This window comes from Podarcis tiliguerta, assembly GCF_965153285.1.
Source record: "Podarcis tiliguerta genome assembly, chromosome: 6".
NCBI classification, from domain to species: Eukaryota; Metazoa; Chordata; class Lepidosauria; order Squamata; family Lacertidae; genus Podarcis; species Podarcis tiliguerta.
In genome coordinates this window covers 59,409,870-59,437,183 of record NC_139539.1, presented here as the reverse complement: position 1 = coordinate 59,437,183, position 27,314 = coordinate 59,409,870, and the positions used below count along the sequence as shown (strand labels likewise).

The 27,314-nt window shown below is 42.5% G+C and overlaps 1 protein-coding gene across 12 annotated transcripts in view; it reads left to right on the top strand.

The window, feature by feature from the left end:
• Positions 1–27,314, top strand: part of DOCK7 (dedicator of cytokinesis 7) — a 119,601-nt gene that overhangs the window by 69,140 nt on the left and 23,147 nt on the right. For 7 of the 12 annotated variants that reach the window (XR_014513004.1, XM_083447953.1, XM_083447957.1 and 4 more), the window contains 21 exons: positions 1,467–1,584; positions 2,566–2,636; positions 4,514–4,652; positions 5,618–5,719; positions 5,935–6,021; positions 6,209–6,440; positions 7,464–7,628; positions 8,231–8,400; positions 10,516–10,608; positions 12,199–12,288; positions 14,267–14,362; positions 15,565–15,705; positions 15,874–15,987; positions 16,633–16,803; positions 18,720–18,859; positions 20,448–20,617; positions 21,846–22,000; positions 22,888–23,070; positions 24,020–24,155; positions 25,460–25,556; positions 26,253–26,270. Coding sequence is in view for 11 of the 12 variants with exons in the window: in XM_083447953.1 (XP_083304079.1) it covers positions 1,467–1,584; positions 2,566–2,636; positions 4,514–4,652; positions 5,618–5,719; positions 5,935–6,021; positions 6,209–6,440; positions 7,464–7,628; positions 8,231–8,400; positions 10,516–10,608; positions 12,199–12,288; positions 14,267–14,362; positions 15,565–15,705; positions 15,874–15,987; positions 16,633–16,803; positions 18,720–18,859; positions 20,448–20,617; positions 21,846–22,000; positions 22,888–23,070; positions 24,020–24,155; positions 25,460–25,556; positions 26,253–26,270 (2,688 nt within the window). In the remaining variant the exon portion in view is untranslated. The remainder of the gene's footprint in view (positions 1–1,466; positions 1,585–2,565; positions 2,637–4,513; positions 4,653–5,617; positions 5,720–5,934; positions 6,022–6,208; positions 6,441–7,463; positions 7,629–8,230; positions 8,401–10,515; positions 10,609–12,198; positions 12,289–14,266; positions 14,363–15,564; positions 15,706–15,873; positions 15,988–16,632; positions 16,804–18,719; positions 18,860–20,447; positions 20,618–21,845; positions 22,001–22,887; positions 23,071–24,019; positions 24,156–25,459; positions 25,557–26,252; positions 26,271–27,314) is intronic. The other 5 variants (XM_083447960.1, XM_083447958.1, XM_083447956.1 and 2 more) reach the window with 2 other exon arrangements.

Sequence of the window (27,314 nt, the reverse complement as noted above, 5' to 3'; positions counted from 1 at the left end):
GGGAGAAAGAGGATCACTTCCAGGATCGTCACGAGAAAGTATGATGGCATTTGTCCTATTGGATGCAAGTTGTGGGGTTTTAATTCTTTGTTTCTCTCCCTCTTGCAACACTGTCAACCCCAGGGCAGGATTCTATTTGCTGAGCTTTTTAAAGCAAATAGATGCATGTTGAACAGAAGGAGAAACTTTTAACCTTCTAAGCAAAACAGTTTCACTTTGGATTTAAAGGTTCCTCACCTGTACTTAAGAGAAAATATCACCAAAGAAGAGTGCAAAGGGCATAAGTCCTTTTTTTTTAATGGCCAGTACCAATATGAGTCCCCAGAAGAACACTGTTCTTAATATAGGGATCACACAGCTTGGCTTCGCAAATACATTTAAATCCCTCTCTTAAGCTACTAATAACACTTAATGAAAGTTTTATGAGAAAAGTACATTTTAAAGTAAATTTTCATATCCATTTTTATTTGAAAAAGCACGTTGAGGAGCAAATGTATTCATGCCAGAATGAGGTAATTTAGGAGAGCCACAAAAAAGGGGGAAAAGAAGTATTTCAGCAGCCGCCTGCAGAAATAATAAAGAGAACATTGATTAAGCCAGATGACCAATGGGGATGAAATTCCGGCGCTTAATTCAGCATGAAGGTCTTCCTTTGAAACAGAAAGAATGCCCTATCTGCTCACTTCAGCTTGCTGCAGTGTATGGAATGCAGAAAGATAATGTGGCTCTATGGTCCACCATTCTGTGTAGCACAAGAACAATGCAAAGTCTATTGGGTTTGATTCGAAGGTATGTCTGCTACTGACAACAGAAGGTTCCTTCCTCTGACAGAGGGAGATGCTGTCTGTTTGGAGAATAAGAGCCTTTGGAAGCAAGCCATTGAGAATGGAGTGTCGTGGTGGAACAGCATCATGAGTCAGGGAAGTTGTGGCTCAGTGGAATATGGAATATGGCAGGCATAGGCAAATCCAGATGTTTTGGGACTACAACTCCCAACATCCCTGACCACTGCTCCTGTTAGCTAGGGATGATGGGAGTTGTAGTCCCAAAAAGCATCTGGGGGGCTGAGTTTGTCTATGCCTGGAATATGGTATATGCCAAATCATTGGTGGAAGATCTGTAGCAAGTGATCCAGTGATGTTTTGTGTTTGGGAGTTTGTGAAAAGCCAAATGGTAAAACTTAAGACGCGTCATGTCAAAATGGGCAAAGATATATTGAGAAATAATGCATCCTGACTCTCGTTTTCCCTTGCTGTTTGCAGGCTACTTCTCTTACATGATTTCTCTTTGCATCTTTTATGTTTCTGAAGTGTAAGAAAGCAGGCAGAAAAGATGGAATAATGTGCATCGCACAACACACTGCTACATTGTTCCAAAGTTTATAACTGATGTCCAAGACACTTTGGTATACCTTCATTGTTGTATGATGCAGCATTCATTATGTAATATTCATTTATTTTTTACAGAAACATCCTGTATGTCTATCCTCAAAGCCTTAACTTTGCCAACCGTCAAGGATCTGCTCGGAACATCACTGTAAAAGTCCAATTTATGTTTGGAGAGGATCCAAGTAACGCAATGCCGGTATGGTGTGTGTGTGTGTGTGTGTTTGTTTGCTTGCTTGTTTACTTTTGACTTTGGTGCCCCAATTGGTTTTCATGTTTTGGATGTGTGCTACATATGATGTTCTGTGGATCTAGCCTGAATAGTCTGCTTTGGACTCAATGTTGCTTCCTATCCTTTCTGCAAGCCCAACAGAAATAGAGCACAGTTTATATTAAATTTAAATATTTATGACATGCTATTTTATGACATCTTGTTTCCTCCAATTTATTTACTAATTGAATAAATTTATACCCCACTTTTTCAGAAGTCTTCTCTGCAAAGTGGCTTCCACAGCATCTAAGATTGTTTTACACACATTAGAATATACAAATAAAAGATAAGAATTGGAGAAAAATATGCTCCATGCATTTCAAATGAGAAAAGCAGAATTAAAATCCAAGGACTCGCAGCACAAAATCCTCAAGATAATGTTACCCACTAACAGCTAGTGAGGAGAGAGCTGTCTTCAAAGGTCTTTTATACATTGTAAAGGACCCTCAACTGGACAGTCTCACAACTGAGTGGCCACTGCGGAGAAAACTGTTTTATGGATAGCCATAATCATGTGCCCCTACGCAAGCCTAATCTAACCTTTCAAACTTCATGGTGTGTTTGGGCTTGTCCTTATGTAGTTCTTGCCATTTCTTTTCTACGATGCTCATACAACCAACATTGCTTAATGTGCAGCAGAGAAATGGAATCAACACTCTCATGAAATTGTAGCAACCATCATTCCAGCCAAATCACCTCCTGCCCGTTTTCCATTTGTAATCATTGTTTAAACTGACGTGCATCATAACTATATAAAATGTAGTCTTACCAGTAGAGGTTCTGGTGTTCATTTTGCCTTGGCAAAATTGACCGACATTTCACTGATGTTGGTAAAGGCTCTTGGCTCTTAGCCGAACTTCTAGAACTCAAAAGCAATGTTAAATTGTCTTGTTTTATTTCCTTTTGCAGGTAATATTTGGAAAATCCAGCTGTGCTGAATTTTCAAAAGAAGCATATACAGCTGTTGTGTATCATAACAGGTAAAATGCAAAAGACGTCACATGACACTGTGTGCATAATGCAATTAGAATTGGAAGCAAGACAGTAGTTGTTACAACAGTGTACCAATAGCTAGGTGCATGGTGCTTTTGATTATAAGTATAAAGCAAAACAGTGACAAAGGCCTTGATGTTTCTGCAGTCCTCTTGGTCTGTGGACAATATAACGTGGGATACATACATATATTTGACCCGTACCTTATAGAGATGCCATTTTTTGATATTGGTTTTATCACTATGTTATTGATCCTATGATTGACAGCTGGTGCAAAACATGGCTTCTTTAAGAATCCTACATGTTCTTTAAAAAACATTTAGACTTCTTTAAGAATCCTATTTGAAGCATGGCATGTCAAGTACATGAACACTGCAGCAGCCTTTATGTAGGATTTTTTTCTCAGGTGCTCTCCATTTCATGAAACCAACCACCACCTTGGCACAAATGCTTTCAATGTGTTGTTTGTAAGCATACACTATGACTAAATACAGAAAAGCTACCTATTAGGATGGTGTATATATATAAACTTTTAAAATATGAGTATTGTACTATCATGCACAATATATTTTGGATGAAGAATGTGACATTTTTGTTTCATTGAAATTTACGCTTTGGAATGCCAAATTCAAAAAGTCCTGGCAACAGATAACCTTGCAGTATGGTCTGTCTTGCAAAAGGCACTGAGCTTGCTTGTTTGTTTATTTATTGAATCAGATATTCAGTACATCTAAAAATTAAATCCTGCAATTGGTGGACATTCCATTTATAAATGGAACTTAATCCAATGCTCAGTTTATTTGGGTTTAAAGTTTATTTAGTTTGTGAGGAGTATATATATATTTGTAATTATGTCCAGAATTTTTGTCTTCCTCTTCAAGCTATTAATAGTGGAATATATTGGATGGAGCCCAATGAAGGGTAAAAGTGGTTTAGGACTGAGGCCAAAGTGCCCAAATCCTATTAAGGTTTAAAGTGTCCAAATCTCATTTATATGTTATTTGGCTTTTTCAGGGATTTGCCATTCTTTTGACTTTTAAATCACATGCAGCTTGATCCTGGTGGCATGCCAAGTATTCTAGCAAAACACTTAGAAAAAGGGTCAGTAATTTTTGGCTGGTTTAGGTAGCCAGGGCTGAGCAGCCAGCAAAAATTGGAGGCTCCCAGGCCCCTGTTCCTCTTCACTGGGAGCAGGGGAGGGCTTCAAAGGTGCTCATCTGCACAATGTGAGACAGGCTCGGCTCCAGTCTTGACAGAAGAGTTTGGGTTCATCTATTTTGCACTGCATTTCTGAACATTTACACTGTCTCCAAAGTTGTTCATCACATACAAGGTTCAGCTCTCAAGGTCTTCGTTGAGCTTGTAGCTGATGCTGTTGGAGTGCAGGGCAAGGAATTTTCCAGAATGCTGTGATATGTTTTGAAGGTGCTTAAAGCACTTCTGATGTTTGCTGAGTCATGAGTACATTTATCTTACTGTAATTTAGTGTTGTTAGTTTTTTTTTAAAGTACTGTAGTGGTTTACCGTTTCTCAAGCTTGCCTCCCTGTCTGTAACTTGCTAAGAGAGAACAAACAGGTCATTAAATATTAAAAGAATAGCATTCCTGTATCATTAAACCAAGATTTGATCATGCAAATTTGCCTCTTATCTTAGTAATGCTAAATTCACCTGAAGGTCTTACAGAATTTGGTTTTCTGGAATTAGGGAACCAAGTGGAAATTAAGAATTCTTCTTTTTTTCTTTATGTTTCTCACATCAGAAGATTCTATTTAAATGCAGAAGAGCAGCAGGCAGTTAAGCATGGTTGTATTCTAGGCTTCAAAAGCTTTACACTTACAGATGAAATTTTTTATCTCAAAACAGATCTCCTGATTTTCACGAAGAAATCAAGATTAAACTCCCTGCTACTTTAACTGACCACCACCACCTGCTTTTCACTTTTTATCATGTCAGTTGCCAACAAAAACAAAATACTCCTCTGGAGACGCCTGTTGGATACACGGTAAAAGCACACAGAGAAACAAACCGTTTATCCCACAAATCCTCTCTCTCCCTTTTACTCCTCACAACTTTCATTTTTCATCTGGGAGCAGGAAGGGAGGAGGAGAGCCACTGATTTTTTTTTTATTTTGTTTAGTTCAGGTTATTTCTGTATTCTAGTAATTTCTGACTCTTTCTGACTCTTTGATGTCACTGAGAGCTCAGCGTCGTGTGACTAGGTTGAAAGTGACCACCCACCGTGGTACTCAGAATTGGGAACAAGAACAGAGGCAAGCTGGCGGTGGACAGAAAGATATATTCTTGTGGATTGCAAATAATACAATTAATTTGGGTTTATTCTGAGTTTCATTCTATGAAAATGAACCTTTGTGTTCCCACTTTAGTTTGAAGCGTTCCTTTCATGCTTTCCATTTTCTAGTCTTCTATTTCCTTCCGCCTCTTCCTTTTAGAGCAGCGGTAGGGAACTTGTTTCAAACCAATGGCCACGTTACCTCATGGAAAGCCTTCTGGGGGGTGCATGCATGGGGCAGGTGGGGCCAGGGCCCAATGTTTCTGGAGCAGCAGATGTTTCTTGCCTTTGTCCAGTAGACTCCATTCCAGCCCAGCAAAACTCAGAGCACCATACAGGCATTATCACCATTCAGAGACTAAGGCAAAGGCACTTCTGAAGGATGCAGGGCAAGGCCAGTGAGGGGCATTGCCTGGGGAAAGGGGGCGTGGCCTGGGGAGAGCCTGGGGATCTCTGGGATTGTGTTCGCAACCCTGTTTTAGAGAAAGAATTGGAGCCTATACCACTCAACACAAAGTCCATGCTCTCTTGAACCCAAATCCTTGTGATTCTGATAGTGTGTTGTTCTTATCCTGTACCTTCAGATAAGTTTTATTATTATTATGTTGGATGAATTGGCCATAGCCTGTGTACAAATGAGATATTTTGCCTTCTCCCCCCCCCCCCCCCGTTAACAGTGGATACCAATGCTTCAGAATGGACGCTTGAAAACCGGTCAGTTCCTTCTCCCTGTTTCTCTAGAGAAACCACCTCAGGCGTACTCTGTGCTCTCTCCAGAGGTCAGTAGTTCCTTGTGCTAATGACAATTTAAGCAGTAGGCATCTGAAATATTCTGATCCATTACTTAGACAGCAAGCTTTAAAAGATGTTCATATCTTCCATGTCTAATATTGAATGGAATGCCTGCTTTTGCTAGACCTATCTGTAATTGATATTTCTGCTTTGTAATCAGACTCCTGAATGCTTTTATTATTTGCTTCTTCCCCACCCTCAGGTGCCCCTGCCTGGAATGAAGTGGGTAGATAACCATAAGGGAGTTTTTAATGTAGAAATAGTTGCTGTGTCATCTATTCATACACAGGTATGTATTCAGAGCAGTCCCTACATGAGAAAGGCTTCAGTTCCATCTAGATATGAATGGATATAATTTTTCCTATCTCTTTCTCTCTCACACAGAAAAAAATGTATTTTTTGTTTAGATAGAAGATATAATTGGCTTTTGAAGTAACACGGCTTAGTATATTTTGTTGGGACTTTTGTCTATGCAGGACCCTTACCTTGACAAGTTCTTTGCCCTTGTTCATGCCCTGGATGAACACATGTTCCCTGTGCGGATAGGCGACATGAGAATAATGGAAAACAACTTGGAGAACGAACTGAAGAGCAGTATTTCGGCATTGAATTCCTCTCAGCTGGAGCCTGTGGTGCGATTTCTCCATCTCTTGCTTGACAAGCTGATCCTCTTGGTTGTACGACCTCCTATCATTGCTGGCCAAATAGGTATTTTATTTATGCTTGGGTTTTTAAAAAACATGATAGACCTTGGAGCGAACCCTCCTTGCTGCTTTAATTCATTCACACTTTAAACTGCCATAATGACATGTACGCCTTTTGTTCTTCGTGGACCTGTTCAAGGATGTTTTCATTGTTCACCTGTAATATTTGGGGGCCATCATTGACTGGAAGTCTCGATGAATGGAATTAGGAGATGTTTGAAGTTCACCATGTGTGTGTTTCTGTGTTACTCTCAATAGAGTATGCCAGAGTTGGCTTGACGTTCAGTGCCTTTTCCTTTGTACTGTAGTGCAGATAATTGAAATTACTACGAAGTCATCCCATGGACAACAGTGTATTATATTTGGCCAATTATGATACATATAACACTTCCCCATCCATCTCAATACCTTTTCATATGTATAGCTGTGGTAGAGGCTTGAAATGGAAGGGAGCTAAACATTTTGACTGCAACAGTTAGTGAATTCCAGTTGGTGTGCTTTGGTCAGTGGGGATGTCCATTAATGGACAAGGAGGAGAGGCGATTTCTTTCCTTTAGCCACTCCTAGCACCTTAAAAAAAAATCAGCTTCAGGCAGTTGAGAGATCTTCCAGAACAGGGTGGAAGGTGGAATGGTGGGAAGTGTAGGGGGAAGGAAGAAATGACAAAAATTATCTCTCTTTCTATTCCATTAGCAAACACCTCTGCTGCATCTAAAACCTTTTGTGACCACAGTGCACGAATTTGGATTCCACTCTTTCTGGTTGGCATGCTGCCTGAACCATTTCTTACCCAATTCCTTGTTGGAACTTATAATTTATGCTATATAAACTATTCAGCATCCTAGAAAGACCTAATAAATCAAGTGTTTGCTCTCCCCACTAAGGGTTAAATTTCATAATACTTAAGCTACTCTGGAAATGTTTTTCATGAGAAATGAATGTGGGCTTAGCTTAAAAAAAAAGCTGTTGTGATAGTGAGTTTACCTATATTGATAAATGCTGAACTACTTGATTTATTTATTTTTAGTAAATCTGGGTCAAGCGTCTTTTGAAGCCATGGCCTCTATTGTAAACAGACTCCACAAAAACCTCGAAGGAAACCAAGACCAGCATGGCAGAAACAACCTCCTCACCTCATATATTTATTACGTTTTTCGCTTGCCAAACACCTCTCCCAATTCGCCATCTTCAGGTGGGTTCTCTTTTTGGGGGGTAAAGGTTGGAACTGCGGGGCATGCTTCTCCAGGTGTTAGTCGTCTTGGGGTTTGTCAGAGGCTGAGCCTAGTTTTAGCAAGAGAACATGTGAGTTAGTTGACACAAAGAGCGGTGCGCACAACCATCGCTTGGATGCACCAGAGTCCCTAATGCTTCCCAGTTTCCACCTCCACATGGTTGTTCCCCATCTCCTGTCCACCCATGCTGAGTGGTCCCACAACCTAAAGGAACATATTTCTATGGGATGCAAGCAGCTTCAGCTGGAATGGGTGGTGTCAAAAGATCTCCCCTTGTGGTTTGTTGAATCAAGGCAGGCATCTTGATGAAGGCACTGCATGAATTCCAGAGCAGCTGGGGCTTCCAGTGCCTCCTTTGAAAGCTTCAAAGGCAATCATTTTCAGAGACCGATGGGAAGTGAAGGCAACACAAAGGTTGACTTGAACCCAAGGGACCTGCCAACAGCGCCATTGAGGAAACTGTGGAAGTGACTGGTACTTGAAGTGCAACTAGTGTTGGTTTGGTATACAGTATTCCGCCTCATGCCGCCTTGTTGAGTTATACTGTGCTTCATTGTTTTAGGTTCAGGTGGCTTGGGAGGATCAGTCCATTACGCCACCATGGCTCGTTCTGCTGTCAGACCAGCAAGCCTAAACTTGAATCGCTCCAGGAGCCTTAGCAACAGCAACCCAGATATCTCTGGCACTCCAACCTCGCCTGATGATGAAGTCCGATCAATCATCGGGAGTAAGGTAGGATTGCACTTAGCTGAGGGTGATAGTCCAATATTTTTAATTCCTAAACCCTATTCAGGTAGTTAATCTCTTACATTTTCAAACTCCACTGGGGTCCAGGCAGTGTTATCCGCCCTAAACTGGATGCAGCTTGTACTTTAAAATGTGCCGCGATGTCCTTGCTTGTTCAGGAAGGCAGCGCTCAAAGGGTGTTTGCAGTTGTAAGCAGGTTACTTTTCAAGGTGCTCTACCTGCACAAGGACAAAGGCAACGAAAGAGCAGACTCTTTTATTGTGAAGTTCTGACCTTTACTTTTTCCTTTCGGTCCAAATTATTTTATGAGCCACTTTAAAAGCGTTTTACACCCAGTTACATGAAAAATCAATCGAAGGCACTTTATTTTTTTAAGTCATCGCCCCGTTTGTATAAAAGGGCAAGATGGAAATGGAAGCACCAAGGAATTTAATAATTTTTGAATGATTAAAAAAAAAAACCATTTCACCCCAAAAAGCGACACGTGTTGTTCTTATTAAACATTAAAGGCTTTGACTGGGAGAGCTCAGAATATTTAAGTATCCATTTGATGGTCTTGCTAATTAAACCACCTTGACCTTTTTGTGAAATGCCTGAGGGAGTGATGTGCACATGGAATTTACCTTGGATATGATAAGTTTTATGTGAGCTGCCTGGCCTTGAGTAATTTGGCAATAAAAATGGATAGAAGCTTTCTTACAGAAACATATTCTGCTTTTTAATAAGCTGGAAGGAGTAATGCGACAGCCTGGCAGAGATATTGTAAAACTCTGGGCACATCAAAATCAGTGGAAACCCTCAATTTTGCTTTGGAAGTGTCATGATTTCTTTCCCCGACCAAAACCTGATTTGGGGCTTTTTGCTATGCTTCTGAAATCCTGTTTTGCTTTAGAAAAAAATATAGATTGGGTCCAAATTATGGATTGGATTATTCCAGTTCCTGCCCTGCACCCAGGGGGTGAGGGAGTGTGAGGTGGGGGAGCGGAAGGAGGAATACAATACAAGGACATGATTGGCACTCGGACTGGCCAATGGATTTTTAAAAGGCAGGTGGAACACCAACCAACCACAAACTGCATCTTACAGAAATTTTGATTGCAGGACTGTTCTTGCCCCAGCTTGTTGAACTTTATTTACTGCGAGTTTCTAAACTCCTAAGAGTGCTTTCATATTGCTCCATGGTTTATAAATTTTGACTCTGAGACCTGGATTGTTTATTCATTATTTATCTGCCAATGTTTGGTTCAGGGACCTTTGGCCCAAGTATAAAATGCCAACAGGATGGCTGTAGCAATTTACTGGAGACTAGGAAACTTTTGAAACAGCAGTTTGGGTGCATCTGTGTGCAGATATCGATTTTTGTGTGCCCAGAAATGTATGTGGACAGGTTTCATTAGTCTGAGCTGGTGAAGAGAGGCCTGATGAGGCTACTTTCTTTGAAGTAATAAGATAAAATCCTTGTTACACCAACCGCTCAATAGTCTCAGTGGAGAGGTTATGTTAAAGTAATATGTTTGAACATTGAATATGTAAGTTTATGTCTAAAGTCAATGGCTAGAACAAACACCATTAGATGTACTGCTGGATAAATGTTTAATGGTTCTTGTATTTGTTTAAAAACCCACAAAAATGGTTTCTTTAAGATGTAATCAATGACCCAAATTCAGGCAAAATTAGCTGCTCTTAAATCTCATTGAAATTTATAAGACAAGTTTAACTGCAACTCGTTTATAAGTTCCACTAATTTCAGTGTGACTGACTTTATTTGGATCTGGGCCTATAGTTACAGCATCATACACATATTTATGAGAGTGATTTTCTTATATATTTTTAAAAATCAATAAAAAAAATAGGGAAATTTGATAAGATGCCCTTTATTGAAGACATCCATCTTTTTAGCATGTGAGCGTGTGTGTGATGAGGAAATGAAAGAAATAACCCGTTGGACTAAAACGTAGTTAGTTTTAACAGTACTAATTGTATGGAATACACTCTGGGTTTCTTTGAAGCAATTGATTTTCTCTGCGTTTTCCTGTACTGTGTGGCATGCAACATGTAACATTTCTTTCCTTTCCCTGCTGCTTTCTGTTATATGCCCAGGGCTTAGACCGCTCCAATTCCTGGGTAAACACTGGTGCTCCAAAAGCTGCCCCATGGGGATCCAACCCCAGTCCAAGTGCAGAGACTACACAGGTGGTGTCTACATTAGAGCTTTCTTCTTGCCTTGGCTAATATTACCTTATAGAACATCTTATCCTCCCGAGTTTACACTGTGGTCTCCTTGACTTGCCTTTATCTATTTTGAAGAGTTCCATGTCCACATTCCCCACCCCCACCACCGCCACACTGCATGAAAAACCACCTACTTGCCACCACTGTTTGTCCTCGCTTTGTGTTTCAGTTGTTTCTGGGTTTGTGAAATGATGATGCTGTATAATTTAATTTCCTTCCCCCTTTCTTTATAATCTACCTCTACAAAAGTTCTCAATGTTAGGTGACACATATTCCTAATGGAAACATGTAGAAAGTATCCCCTCCCCCAAATATAAGTTGTTGTTGTTGTTGTTGTTTTGGTAACATGCCACTTTTCCTTTTTACCATTTTCATAATGCATTTTTCTTCCTCATCCATCCCTCCTCCTTTTGTCATGTGAATAGGTGACTGCAATTAAACTGCATTGTTGTATATGTTAGATCTTAATCTCAGCTAATAACATTTGGATACTGTGGGGTGTGTCATAAGAGATACCTTTGTTGCAAAGTATGGAATATTTGGAGTCTTGACACTGTAACCTTATAGGTCTTGACACTATAACCTTAGCTGCTTGCTTCTTAACACTGCATGATTATTGATTTATTGGCTATTTGTACCAACAAATGAATGGGTTGAAGTCAGTTACCTCTCAGCTTTATCTACAAAAGCAAAACAACATTTTTCCAAACCCAAACAAATCTGATAGAAATGAACATTGTTCTAGTCAAAAAGCCGTCAAAATTAAAACCAGATTTAAGAATCAAAAAAGTCACGTTTAGTGCAATAACCATTGGTATTGGATTATACTTTGGAGGTAAGAACCCTGCATTTGTTTAAGCTGGAAGGAATGGCGCTGATATCTTAAAGTATACTGTTTTCTTAATATACAGGTCAACAGACTATAATGCTGCTACACACCAGTTTCATGCTTTGCAACAATACATATCTTTATGCAAAAACTTTGCACTTGATTTTAAAGAAGCCTGAGCCCTAAACCCTGCAGATGTTTTGCTAAACAAATTGCATTTGAGACTTTGTAAGCCATGGCTTATGAAGTCAGGGTCAAGCTCCCCTTCTCTCCCCTCTTTTCCTCATGCTGCACAACAGCTTTGGTGTAAAGATCCTGGTTTTTGTATCATAACTGAGGAACTCTGTCTTAATGTCGGTTAACAAACAAGGAAAATAAGCCGGGATTAGATCACATCCTGACTTAGTTCCTGATTTGTTAAGGAACATTAAGCCAGAATTCCACAGTGTGGGTGTTCATTCAATGGTTTCCATGCCCAAATTGGATGGAGGTGGAAGGGAAGGATGCTTGGCCCCTGCACTCATTCCCAGCTTCATATATCTTGTCTTATGATTCCTCAAATGATTGTCCGGACTGGGCCTTTATTTGACGAGATGCACAAAAGAATTTGATACCTGGACGTTTCTGTTTACTTTGTTGATGTGCGTAGCCCCCAAACTGCAAATGTCACCTGCAACCAACTTTAATGTGCTGTCATCATTCATTCATTTCCCACTCTGTAGGCTACAGACCGAAGTTGTAATCGTATGTCTTCGCACACAGAGACGTCAAGTTTCTTACAAACATTAACAGGACGGTTGCCAACTAAAAAGGTAGATTTTAGTGAAGACAATTTAAACATTGTATGGAAGGCAGGGAAGTTTTAAGTCATTATAAACCATTAAAGCCATCCCACTTTAGTGGGTTCCCTGCCTTTGTGTCTTGATTTTGAGAGTGCCGAGTCAGCTTAGAGCCAAGGTTGCTCAGTTAAAAACCAGGGCTTCAGGCTGTCATAAAACGTTTCAGAAGATTCACTTATGGTTTCAAAAGAGTTCCCCTCTCCAATTTTAAACAATTCTCTCAAGAATAGTACAAAGATTTAAGCAGATGCGCAAGAAATGTGGGCTCTGCAGTGGCTCCCACTGGCCATTTTCTGTCTTGGTTTTTCACAGGTTTTGGAGTGAAAGATGAGAGCTAGAAAAAACTCCTGCCATCTTTTCCATCATCCTTCCTATTCATTCTTTACTTCTTCTAAGGGAGGGGAAGAGAAAATAGCTAAACTTTTATCCTGCTAGGAACCTCCCCAAGCAGGTCTTTTCCACCTACCGCAACGGAAGGTAGGGGAGGAACAAACAGGAGCTCCTTCCTGTCAAGTACCCTCCAGGGATGAACTATTTCCCTCCTCTGCCTCCTATCTTATTCCAGGAGGCTGTTTGTGCTTCAGAACTGTATCTCACATTTAGCTTCAGCAGCACTCTACCCACGTGCCAAAGCTGAGGGAATCGTTGTTCTAATGTTGCAGGGGCCTCATGGTTCCATAGAATAACAGAATTGTAGAATTGGAAGGGGACCCTGAGGGTCATCTAGTCCAACTCCCTGCAATGCAGGAATCTCAACTAAATCATGCATGTCAAATGGTCAGCCAACCTCTGCTTAAAGACCTCTCCTGTTCTGTCTTATGCCCCTCTGGTAAGATCAAAATGAGAGAGAGGAGCATGTTGTCAGAAGCAACTGTGATAGCATGATTATGTTCACTCTAGCAGTGTCCCTCTCACCTCCCCCAGGCTTAGGAATGAACTACTTCCTTATGAAAGCCTGATTTTTAAAAATGAAACAAAACAACAAAACATCCCTACATAATTAGCTGTCAATTATGCCCCTTTGTGGTGCCAAGATAAGAAAAACAATAGGGAAGGCAACAATTCACGAACCAGAAGAGAGAAGCTCATGATGATTTATTTAGCCTAATGCCTTATGTTTATAATCTTTGCCAGAATCACAGAGCAAATTATAATTTGCTTTGATAAAGTATCATCCTGTGTACCTTAGAGGTTCTCTTTTTCTTGATTCTGTTAAGAAAAGGCTAGGCAAAGTGTTTAAAACTAAAGCAAGCATTTTGAGGGAAAGAGAGTGATATTTTTTTTTTTAAAAAACCCACTGATAATAAAATTCTGGACCAAGGTGATGTGAAATATTTCTCACACACAGTACACACACTGTGGTCTGATGTTGTTCCCCAAGTATTTCATCAAAACACATTTACCATTGCTGTTCCCTTCACACTCATTGTTTTGCTTACTCTCATCCTTCACTGTGACTGTGTTCGGACATAAATGCTTAACCATGATTTAGCTTTATGAGAATGAGCTTGGCCTCCCCCTGGACTCGCCACTTCTCCACTTTTTAGATTAAGTACAGTTTAATACGTCATTCAAACCTTAAACTGGTTAATCTTAACTATGGTTAGGGAAAAGAAGCCAACTTCATATTTGTTTCTCTCAACCATAGTTAAGACTTAACCACAGTTCATCCATGTTTGAATGACACAACAAGCTTTGCTTAATTATAATAATAATAAAAAAACAGAATCAAAAGCTTCCAGATTCCTCTGTATCTCTGCATTGGGGAAGGAGAGAGGGCTCATATGAGCTAAGGGAAGCTAGTCTTGTTCCTTTAAGTCTAATAATGCTTTAGTATTATGTCCACACCAACCCTGTGTGTCCATTGTTACTGTTGTGGTCTTTTTTAATGGACTGTGTGTTTGAAAATTATCATGCAACTGATACCGAATGTGAATTTGAATCTGGCTAGCTTTTTCATGAAGAACTGGCCTTACAGTGGGTTGTCTGCAGTGGGAGTGTACGTGAGGCAGCTCTCCAGCAAGCGTGGTTCTTCTTCGAACTTATGGTAAGAGAACAAGGAAATCTTCTTCGTTTTCTCTCTCTTCTGTTTCACCTTAATTCCACTGATTTCTCAGGTGCTTGTGCTAGTGCAACGCTTGGAATGCCCTTGAATAATTCCGCTAGGTAGTGTGAATTAGAGATGAGACAGGACCTTGGAGGGGAGGGTGGCAGATGGCTTCTCAAAAACAGTTTTGCAGAGTCGCCTCAGTGATGAGAAGGGGCTCAGAAGAGTGTAGAGAACTGTTTGTGGGGGCATCCCCATTGCGAAGGCAGCTGTGAGAATGCTCCATGACTTGGCCTTCTGTGCTGCAGCCATTTTGTTCAAGGTGCTGTGGGTGACGATGGTCAGCATGGTTGGGTGCTGCCAAGGACTACATTCCTGGCCTATTGCCCAGCCCCTGTTATTTACTATCTGTTTATGTTCACTTGTTTTCCCCCAAGTGGGCATGAGCCTTCATCTTCCTTCTGGCCAGTGGTTCAGATTGGGCCCAGAGTGAGAGGAGGAGTGAATGGGGAGCAGTGATGGTGGTGGTGAGAAGCGAGACCACTCTGGAAGGAGATACCACTGAAAGCCTCTTATTCAAGAGCCCCACAAAATTTGGATCCAGCAACGGTTTCATTGCTCACTCTTGCATTGTGGCAAAGCAGGGAACAGGTCTTCTATTTGGGTCTGTGGGGCTTTGACTTCACCGTGTAGGAAGCTTGTCCTATACTGAGTCAGACCTTTGGTCTATCTAGCTCAGTATTTCATACACTGACTGGCAGCAGTTCTCCAGGATTCCAGACTGGGTACATACCAAGCCCTACCTGGGGATACTGGGGATTGAACCTGGGACCTTCTGCATGCAAATCAGATGCTGTACCATTGAGCTATGGCCCTACTTACTGTGTAATTTTAAGAAGAAATAAAAAGGGAAAGCATAGCTCAGAAGAAGCAGCAGCAGCTTGGGCTGGGAGCAGGCACACACACACACAAAAGAAATATGAGAGGACAGGATGTATTTTGCCCCACTTGAAACACCAGGAAATGTTTAGAGGTGAAAATTCTGCCCCTCACCAAACAGGATGGATCTGTAGCTATTGCTGTGACTGGTTTGTGTTAAAGAAAGGCATCAAATCACAGTGCTATCTATCCAAGGCTGATTTTTTCCTCCCCACCCTCTCCCCTTGCAACTGACTGCAACTTATAATATATGTTCCCTCCAGGTAAAAAGTATGGTGCATCATTTGTATTTTGCTGACAAACTCGATGCTCCAAGGAAGAATCGTTTTCCGGAGCGCTTCATGGATGACATAGCTGCTCTGGTCAGCACAATTGCCAGTGATATAGTCTCCCGGTTTCAGAAGGTAATGGAAGAAGTTCAGCCGTGCTCTTGTCAAAATTTTAACCGCTGATTCTGAACGATAACTTCCAGATGACGCAAGACAGATTCTTGGATGAGAGCCTTAGCATGAAGCCTCAGTGTTTATCTCTGTTCCTTTCCTTTCATTCCCTTCTGCCCCACCCCAATGTAGGATGCTGAAATGATTGAAAGGCTCAACACTAGCTTAGCCTTTTTCCTAAACGATCTACTCACTGTTATGGACAGAGGATTTGTCTTCAGCCTTACTAAGGTGTACTACAAACAGGTAAAGTCTCCGGATAAAAAGAGGTAGGGATGGGTTGGCATGAGGTGAAAGCAGAGAATCTTTGGAAACTGCAGCAGGGAAGGGGAAAGGAGGAGAGTAGGAGGAGAAGGAAAGTTCATCTCTGGAGCAGAATTCGTAAGAGCAGATGACTGGTGGAGTGACAGAAGCTTCACTTTCAGTTGTCAATTGGAAGCTGTTTCCATGGCATTTTCAGGGGAGGCCAGGGCACTCGGCCAGTTTGCCATCTGATGGGAGGGCATTCTACAGAGTGGGTGGTGTGACTACCAAAATGCCTTCTGTCTGGTTCCCTGTAGCTTCACTTCTCTCAGTGAAGGAACCACCAAAAGGCCCTTGGAGCTGGACCTCAGTGTCCGGGCTGAACGATGCGGGTGGAGATGCTCCTTCAGGTATACAGGGCTGAAACCGTGTAAGACTTTAAAGGTCAGCACCAACACTTTTAATTGTGCTCGGAAATGTACTGGGAGCCAATGTAGGTCTTTTAGGACATGTTATGTGGTCCTGGCGGTGGCTGCCAGTCATCAGTCTAGCAGCCGCATGCAGGATTAATTGTAGCTGTAATTTCCGTGCGGAAGTGGCTTCTAGTGGCCTGTAACTCTTTAACTGTGCTTTCCCCGTCTTTACAAGGTGTCATCCAAGCTTTATTCCTTACCCAACCCAAGCACCCTTGTGTCCTTGAGGTTGGATTTCCTCCGCATCGTCTGCAGCCATGAACACTACGTTACTCTGAATTTACCATGCAGCCTGTTGACACCCCCGGCCTCCCCATCACCTTCCGTGTCTTCCGCAACATCTCAGGTGAGCAGGGTGGCTAGAAAAGAGAATTGCTTGCCTTGTGGGAAGAACAACCCAGTGTGTGGTGGCAGCACTTGTAGAATGAAGTACCTTTTCCAAGTACTGTTCTGCTTTGAATGTAGGTTGTCCTTTGGTGCTCATATGTGTAATCAGCATCCAGACTCACTGAGGAAAATGCTTTAAATTATATGGGTGCTGGACAACCAGGAGAACAGAGAGTCTCCTGGGGAAAGGAAAACACCATTTTTGCACATAGCATCTCTGTCTTTACTGGATAAAGCCAGCCAGGTTGACTGGCAGAGGACTAGATGGTACAGCACTCACCAAGCATCCTAAGGTCAGGTTACCACGATAATTAAGAGCCAGTCACCTTTTTCCATAGTTGTGATCAACTATTGGGTAAGAAGAAGAAGACAGATTTACTCTTATTGCACTTAAAAACTATATACAGTGGTGCCTCGCAAGACGAAAAGAATCCGTTCTGCGAGTCTCTTCGTCTAGCGGTTTTTTCGTCTTGCGAAGCAGCCCTATTAGCGGATTAGCGCTATTAGCGGTTTAGCGGCTATTAAAGGCTTAAGGGACGCGGGTGGCGCTGTGGGTTAAAGCCTCAGCGCCTAGGGCTTGCCGATCGTAAGGTCGGCGGTTCGAATCCCCGCGGCGGGGTGCGCTCCCGCTGTTCGGTCCCAGCGCCTGCCAACCTAGCAGTTCGAAAGCACTCTCAGGTGCAAGTAGATAAATAGGGACCACTTACTAGCGGGAAGGTAAACGGCGTTTCCGTGTGCGGCTCTGGCTCGCCAGAGCAGCGATGTCACGCTGGCCACTTGACCCGGAAGTGTCTGCAGGCAGCGCTGGCTCCCGGCCTCTAGAGTGAGATGAGCACACAACCCTAGAGTCTGGCAAGACTGGCCCGTACGGGCAGGGGTACCTTTACCTTTAAAGGCTTAAGGGATTAGCGGATTAGCTGCTAAAATGCTATTAGCAGCTTAGTGCTTTAGAAAAAGGGGGTGGGGAGTGGAAAAAAAATCGCAAGAATCGCAAGACATTTTCGTCTTGTGAAGCAAGCCCATAGAGAAATTCGTCCTGCGAAGCGCATTGAAAAACGGAAAACCCTTTCGTCTAGTGGGTTTTCCGTCTTGCAAGGCATTCGTCTTGCGGGGCACCACTGTATATATTATATATAGTTAAAACTATATATATAGTTTTATCTATCTATATATTTAACTCTCTCTCTCTCTATATATATATATATGAAAATAAAGGTAATTTGTCTCATGTGGTTGTTGCAGCATGCATACTCTATGCAAAATGCTGTAGAGCTTAGATAATTCCAATTTTTGAAAGACTGTGAACCCCGTGCAATTCATGACCAAGCTTACCTGTTGCATACAAATTAAATAAGGTGAACAGAAAGCAAATCTATATTGCACATTTTAATACCACACATTATTGGAACAGTAAAATGTAACTCACAACAGGTATACTATATGTACTGAAGATAATTTAAGCTATTTGTAACTGTGTATACTGCTTGTATATTTCATGCTGCTTGACTTTGTATTTAAGGTGTTAGGAGGAGGAGGAGTATGGAAAAAACTTTATCCTAGGGATGTGATTCTATATTCAGAGGTGTAACTCATGAATTGGGAAACTTCTGGCTTCACTTACTGGAAATACAGAAAAATAGAGAGCAGTCTTTGTGAGAGCAGAGTGTGTGTGGAGTCTTTCGGAGTTCTGTAAATAAAAGTCTTAAGTATGTTATACAATACTCTTGTTTCCGGTTGCTCCAGCCACATTTATAGGATTACCAAATGGTCTGTTCGTAAAATGTAACCTGTCTGGAGGACAATGCAGTCGACACGTTGCAGTCTGAAGTACATACAGTAAAACTTAACAAAGGTTGGTGTTTGTTTCCATAACAGAGTTCTGGTTTCTCGACAAATGTCCAGGACCAGAAGATTGCAAATATGTTTGAACTGTCCGTGCCTTTCCGCCAGCAGCACTACTTGTCAGGCCTGGTGCTTACTGAGCTGACTGTCATTTTGGATCCTGATGCAGAAGGGTGAGTTTTACAATTATTCTGGGCAGGATGGAATAATTCAAAGGAGATCTAATGTTTCACAAGCAGGGCTGCGTTCAAATGTGATATTAGAGGGGAAAGAAAGGAAACAGGTTCTTCCTCAAGTCCCAGCCACTCTCAAGCTCAGCACCTCTGCTTTGATTGCTATCCAAAGATCTTCCCTACCAGAGCAACCTTTTTATATCAGTATTATGAGGCAGCCATGTATATACAGGGTGAGAGCGTGGGCTTCTCCATAAACATAGTCACTTTCATGGTGTTTCATCTACCCAGTGGCGTAGTGTGGGTTGTCAGCACCCGGGGCAAGGCAAGTAATTTGCACCCCCTAACCCGTGGATTTTAGTAGGGGCAGAGAGCTGCGAGTGCGAGCGTGCCTCCCCCCCCAGATGTTGCGCCCGGTGCGGCCGGCCCCCCCGCACCCCCCACGCTACGCCACTGCATCTACCACAAGATTGAATTCAGTGCTAGTTCTACTGAGCATAGACCCACTGAAGCTGATGGGCATGGCTAATTTAGGTTTATTAATTTTAGCAGGTTACAACCCATAGAGTCAATGAGAACCCTATTGATGCATGGAGCTCTGGATCACAGCCAAAATGTGGTAGTATTAAGATTTGATTGCCATAGACCTGACACTAATTGCCATAGACCTGGACACCGTTAACCCCAGCTACACAGGGGTGTGTGGTCCCTGCCCTCAAATCTGCCAGCAGATTTGCAACTCTGTAATTGGCTTACATTTATGTTATAGATAACCCCATCTGGCAAATAGGAGGTCTGTGTTTTTAACGTGGTTTCCGATTCCCCAGGCAGCCTGTTGTGGTGCCTTTTAATAAAAGCACCTCTTTGCATGTGTGTAGTCTCTAGCACGTGGATATTTAGGTTGCAAGCCACACTTCCGGATAAAAACAAGTTGTGGTGGCCACCAGGGACTCAGGATGCAGCAACTAAGGCAAAGATGCAGAAGTCTGATAAGAAATTTACCAAATGGAGCAAAGAGGCAGGAAGTGTTAAGGGAGCCATAGCAACCAAGTGTAACCGGCAGGAGAAAAAGAAAAAAAGGAACAGTAGGAGCATTGATAAGCAGCCCCTGCTCCCATTGACTGGGCTTTGGGGGAACCACCATTGGTTGTCCTTCTGCTTATTGACCCATTACTTTCACTATGCGGGTGACTGAAAAGCATTTGATCCATTGATCTGTGTGGAGACAGGAGAGAAGCACCTGTAAAACTGGTTCACAGCTTCAGCTGCTGCAAAGGTGGTGGGAGCTAAATACACATTTGAGGGCCACTAGGCTAATGTTAAAGGTTTTGCATATCAACAAATCCTGTTTCAGTGGTTAAACCAGGGGCCGTGAAATTGCCATCTCCATGACCGTGATTCATTTACCACTTTACCGCAGGTGACAAAACGCTGGCATCTTTTGATACAGGTGTGCAACTGTAAGACACACTGCACACACAGACAAATGCGGTATCGGTGAGCGTGTTGGTGTAGGTGTGTGTTTACCAAGTCTTATCTGCTCTAAAACTATTAACTAATCCTTCCAACCCTACTCGTATCTTAACAGTTTGTTTGGATTGCATAAGAAAGTCATCAACATGGTACACAACTTGCTGTCCAGCCATGACTCCGACCCACGGTACTCTGACCCACAGGTAAAGGCCCGGGTGGCTACACTGTACCTGCCTCTGATTGGTGTGATCATGGAGAGTGTGCCCCAGCTGTATGATTTCACAGGTATTTCGTATGCTTTTTTCCCCCTTTTGCATTAAGAAAAATGGCAGATTAACTGCCAGACATGTTGTGCTTCTGCCTGAGTGCTGTCTTTCACTTGAACAAGTAACTTAAAAACAAACAAACCAACCAAGGGATTCCTAAGTGACATCCAGGAAATGAGTGCTTAAATCTTCAGGAGTTTGGATCAGCAATCAAATTTTGCATGTAGTCCCAAAGCTACACAGAATAGGATGTGTGCCAATGTCTTCTCCACTGACCTGTTGCTATCGCTGTTGAGTTCGTTCTTGTTTTATTTAAAAGGTTTCTAACACACACAGCCCTTTTCATCAAAATGTAATGTCAAGTTGGAATACAATCATATCAATAAATAAAGCACAACAAAAATAAAACCCACAACAATTGAGCTTTAATGGCAGATGCAGTCAGATCTGGGCCAATTAATCAGATCCCCTCAAAGCCTTGCTGAAAAAGATATTTAGTGGATAGTGAGCCTCATACAAGATGATAATTGATTGGGCTCACTGACTGAAGTGTTGGGTTTGTCTGTACATCAGTATTTTAACAGGCTGAGAGTGTAAGATACAGTTCTGCTGTTTAAGCTAAGCACATCTAACCTTATAAATTGTCTGTATGGAGTCAGTGTTGGTCCCAGATTTTCAAAGGTCCTTGAGCAAGAAGTCCACTTTTCTGCCACTGTGTCCATTCCCTGTCCAGTTGCCTTAGATCTCTGGGCCCAGTTTGTACCATAGCCCAGGACTACACTTTTCCTTCTCCTTGTTCTTGTTACTGTTGGCATGCCTGAGGAGGCCAGGGGAACAGGCAACAGCAACGAGGAAGAGGAGAACTAGGGATCTCTAGGGGTCACAGTGGGGCACCAGCTAGAATGTGAGCCTTGGCAGCTGCCTGACGATACCAACTCCTGACAACAAACCTACAGTGCTGGACTGCATAGAATGAGGCAGGTTCATATGTTTCTATTGGCAAACTGTTTGCATGGTTGGTATTCTAAACCCAGGGAAAGAGGCAATGCTACACTTTCATCCAGATAATTTATGAGTGTACCTTGAACATAGCTTTACTTGCTCGCTTGCAGTCCAGTGTGAAAGGCATTATTACTGCTTAGTCTCCAAGTTAAACAATACTTAAGGGAAAATTTGGGAGGGTGGTAGCTGAGTGGGATAACCTTGTTGCAGTGGTGCTTCATTGGGACTGGCTTGTTTCTCTACAGAAAACCACAACCAGCGCGGACGGCCAAGCTGCACAGCAGTGGAGGACTATGAGAGCGAGGGTGGGAGCATGATTAGCCAGACAGTTGCCATGGCTATTGCAGGAACCTCCGTCCCTCAACTCACCCGTCCCAGCAGTTTTCTCCTAACGTCATCGGTACAGAGAAGTGTTTTTCCTCTAGAACGCCTGTGAACAGACAAATGTGCATGTCCCATGTTTGCAAGGCAGCAAGAGTGGGTGGCAGTCCTGATCACAGAACAGATGGCACTACTCTCTCTTGGAACATAGAGGGTGGGTGGGAGGAGGTGACGGATAGATTGCGCTGCAAAATTATCTCTGTTCCTGGGAGATAATGGTGTAATAATAAACTCTTTGGCTGCACATCAAGATTTAAAACCTTGCTTCTCCATTGTGAAACACATTGGGGGGGGGAATGTATTTTTAGTTAAAATTCAGAGGACTTGCATTAGATCTGTTCGTTCAATCAGTTTGAGTATTTTGGTGCCTACTGATGTCTATCCTGTGTGGATATAGTGTGCTCCTTTAGATGGCTTAGCATTTTATATATATATATATATTTTAAAAAACACATTGTGTGTTTTATATTTCATTATTGCAAATCACTTCAGGATAGCAGTGTGAAGCAATGGTTAAAACATAGCAAACTAACTAAACTAACTAATTAATTAATTTTAAATGGATTTCTATTCCATTTTTAAATATATTTCTCAAGAAAGCAGATGATAGATAGATAAATAGAAAGATAGATGATAGAACTGAAGTGATTCACAGTGATCCACTTCATGGCTATGCCAGTACTTAAAACCAGTGTAATAATTACAATAATGTTATTATTTATATAATTCTGCTGTCCCATAGAATATTTAAAGCAGAATAAAGCATACTACTACTAATAATAATAATTAATAATTAAAATAAATTCAACCAGACTCCTTCCAGAAGAACAGAAGAGTAGCTGGTTGAGTAATATTCCAAACAGAAGAAGTGGTCCTGATTCTAACTGGTTCTTCCTGTGTTTTCAGACAAATAGGCAGCATTCAACATTTTCAGCCGAGTCAAGTCGGAACCTTCTGATCTGCCTCTTGTGGGTCCTGAAGAACGCTGATGAAAGTGTCCTACAAAAATGGTTCACGGACCTTTCTGTGCTGCAGCTTAATCGTTTACTGGATTTGCTCTACCTCTGTGTTTCTTGCTTCGAATACAAGGTATAGTAGCTGCGAGACAATTACGCTCACATGTTTTCCAGAGAAGTGAAGCAGTACAGGCAGAAAGCAGTGTATATGTGTCCGATTGATGCGCGATCATGCACCTAGGCTGCCAGCCTAGAAGTGGCCGAAAAATAGGGCAGGGCGAGGTAGGCTTATTCATGCTCTGCCAACATGCGCAGGGGTCAGGAACAGCACCCTCACACAAAATGGTTGCCGCTGAATTCAGAACCACACAACCATTACTCAGTTAAAAGTGGATCTTCTAATAATGTTTCCTTCGTGTTTCTCACCCTTTAAGTCTCACCAAACCAAATTCCCATCAGAAAGGGAAACTAAATTCCTGTTTTCGAGCTTCTGGAGTCTTTGCCCTGCTTTGCTCAGCATACAATCCTTGCTTGGGATTGTACCCACTGAACATTCTTGAGAGCCATTGAGTTAGTACCATCTCCTCCTTGTTTGTTTGGAAGGGTCTTTCTCTGCTTTGTTGAAGGAACAACTGATGGATTCATATTTCTCTATGATTCACAATTCTCTAGTTAGCCAAGGATAGGCAAGAAAGCAAACTTAGGATGATTCAATGCTACCAGTGCTATTTTTCTAGGAAAACGAGGTGCCAGAACTTACCATGAATGCTTCCCTCGTTCTTTTAGAATGACAGTGACGTCCCACTGGAGAAGTGCCAGAACTGAGTTCCAGCAAGTTCCGACTTGAAAAAGAAGTCCTGAACGCTAGAAATATATACCACTTTGTATAAAGTTTAACTGCCTTAGCTTCCCCCAAAAGAAAGATTAGAAGTAGAATTTGTGGATACTGCAAATTCTGTGTGAGATATAGGAAGCTGCCTAAATAATTAGCTTTATTTGTGTATTAAATTATAACGGGCTTTGTTTTTAAAAAGGGCTGACTCTTGTTTCATGTTCCGTCCTCTTTCTTGTGACCTGTTCAGGGTAAGAAAGTGTTTGAAAGAATGAACAGCCTGACATTTAAGAAGTCAAAAGACATGAGAGCCAAACTTGAAGAAGCTATACTTGGCAGCATCGGGGCGAGGCAAGAAATGGTACGGCGAAGCAGGGGACAGCTGGGTAAGTTGACGCTTTCCTCTGACAGAAGGGGCTGAAATGGGAGGCCCCCTTCATGCACTGTGCTAAGGCGGCTCTGTGTGATGGACAGGGAGAGCAGCCGCAGTCCTCCTGCAAGCATTGACCTCCGCAGTGACAAGCCAGGCCAAGCACAGCAAATCTGCCTTGTGCAGGCTCAGGCTGAATGCCAGAAGGAGGCAGAGCTTGGGTGTTGCTTCAGCAGCAGTCAGCCTCCAACTGAGTCCTGTATAGGAGCAGTGATTCAGTCCGCTTTTCATGAAAGCTGCCCCATGCCAGCAGTCCTTTACTCTGACAGAGCAGGGGAAACATTGGTTGTACTGGGCCCTCTGCAGTGGAGCCCTCTGGAGTCAGCGATGCGACATTCCTTGATACTGAGCTAGTCTAGAATTTATGAATAGTAAACTATCCTGATAATGTTAATGAGGTATTATAGAACAAAGGTGGGGAACCTCAGACTCGAGGGCCAAATATAGCTCTTCAAACCTGTACATTTGGCCCTCAAGGCTCCTTCCAGGTGATGCCCCGTTCAGGACCCTGGCTCTCACTGCCCGTACTCTGCACTTCTTTGCGTGTCCTTGCATTTTGATGGTTCCTTTTACTACAGTGGTACCTCAGGTTAAGTACTTAATTCGTTCCGGAGGTCCGTTCTTAACCTGAAACCTGAAGCACCACTTTAGCTAATAGGGTCTCCTGCTGCCGCCGCGCTGCCGGAGCACGATTTCTGTTCTCATCCTAAAGCAAAGTTCTTAACCTGAGGTAATATTTCTGGGTTAGCGGAGTCTGTAACCTGAAGCGTATGTAACCTGAAGCGTATGTAACCTGAGGTACCACTGTATTTGGATGGAGGTGTGTATGTGTAAAACCAGTGTCTCTCCTCCACATTTTGTGTGCATGTGACTGAAATGTAGCCTAACGTACAAAGGGAAATGTTACATCTGTTGCCCGGCTCCCTTTTTTCTCAGGCCCCTGGTCCACCCCTGGTGTGTGGCCCCTAGAAGGGTGTTTATGAAGGAATGTGGCCCTCCAGTTGAAAAAGGTTTCCTTCTCCTGTTTTGGTAGATAGTGTTGATTTACTCACACGTTTGCTTGGAAGCTGGTTCATTTTGTATTGAAAGGATTAGTCAACACTGATGATAATTAATTTTAAAGTGCAATAATCATTTAATGTGAGGTTAACCATTCATTGTGTGCGAAGGCTGTAGTCATGATACCTCATTTAATTTGTCAAACACAGCAGTCAAAGATAAAAAAGTTAAAAGCAATTTTTTTAAACCTTTGCTTGGCAGAAAGAAGTCCTTCCGGGAGTGCCTTTGGAAGTCAAGAGAACCTGAGATGGAGAAAGGATATGACTCACTGGCGACAGAACACGGAAAAACTTGACAAGTAATGCTACCTTACCCATAATAATAATAAGATAATAATAATAATCTATTATTTATGCCCCGCCCATCTGGCTGGGTTTCCCCAGCCGCTCTGGGCGGCTTCCAACAGAACACTAAAATACAATAACCTATTAAACATTAAAAGCTTCCCTAAACAGGGCTGCCTTCAGATGTCTTCTCAAAGTTTGCTAGTTATTTTTCTCTTTGACATCTGGTGGGAGGGCGTTCCACAGGGCTGGTGCCACTACCGAGAAGGCCCTCTGCCTGGTACCCAAACATTTTAACGTTGAAATGGCCAGTTGGCCAAGATAGGGGCTGCCTTGCTCCTCACAGTATGAGCAGGTCTGGACCTGAACTGAGATAGGACTAACCTCATAAGAATAGCGCTATCACACACGTGTGTTGTTTATTTAAAAGAACAGGAGGTTGCAATCCTACACCCACTTCCCTGGTAGTAAGTGTCATTAAACTCAATGGGACTTGCTCCTGACTAGACTTGTATAGGATTGTGCTGTAAGGGAAGATGACCAATGCACTGATAAGACGGCTATAGGATGCTTTAAGTTGCAACCAAGAGTAACTAGGTGTAATTGCATGTGTGCCATCGGTCACTCCATTCTGGAGTTCTCCAAGCTGACTCCTCTCCTACCCTAATCCATCACTTTGATTATTTTCCCCACATGTGCTGTGTTTTTAGAAGCCACAAACCAGCCAGGTACTGTAGCACTGGTGTACTGCTGTGTTTAATTTTTTCCCCTGTTGTGCGTCTGTACTTTTGCTATTGCAATTCTGGCTTTTGGCGCTTGGCAGCAGCTTTGTATGCCTGCCTGTGACTTCAGTGGTTCCTTTTGTTGTACGAGTGGCTGCTGGGGTTTGAAATGGTTGGGGTGGGGTGTTGGTTAGGTGTAGGACTTACGGTTGCAACTTTGCTTGGCATGCTTTTTGTCTTCTAATAAGGCTCTGAGTGCAGGTTTTGTTTGACTGAGGTGCTTTGCAGAAGGTCTGTGGGCTTGTTTGTTTTTTGCAACATGACTTGGCTGTGAAGTGTGAGGGTGTGTGTGTGTGTGTGTGTGCTGCTACAGGGTACCCCTCCCCCCCCCATAGCGCTGGGCACGTCTGAACTTTGGTGTGAAAATTGCAGTTCCCTGACAGTCCAATTAACATTACATATTTTTGATGTAGTCTTTATTTGATCCTGGTAAAATTTTTGGAGGTGTTTGGTTAAAGGCTCCACCAGCCTAAATGCAAAAAGGTCACATGGAGTATAAACTGGAGGCAGGAATAAACTAGAGATCTGTAGATCTCCTTTTAAGAATTCTAGAGCACTCTCCTTTTCAAAGCCTTTGCAGCACCTGCAAGACCAGGGCATTCACTGCCTTCTGTACAATTCAGTTTTGCCTAGCACAGTGTGAGTGTATGGACGGTGCCCTTAAAACATATTTAGCCCTGGAGATGTTCATTGTTGAGCAAGATCTCAGTCCAGCCTGCTGATGCATCATCTGCTGGACAGCTTTCTCCTTTTCTGCTGAAGGCTCTGTCCGACTCAGAAATAAATGTGGGAAAGGCGTGACTCAGTGGTAGTGCATATGCTTTGCATGTAGTAAGGTCCCAGGTACAAGCCCTGCCATCTCCAGGCTCTACAAAAGCTTTCTCTTCATGTAAGGACTGCAATAGAAGTTGCCCTTGCGCACGCACACACACCCCTAGAGGGAAGGAGGAGCTTGATGCTCCTAGTAGGATTTTTAGCAGACAGCTAGTA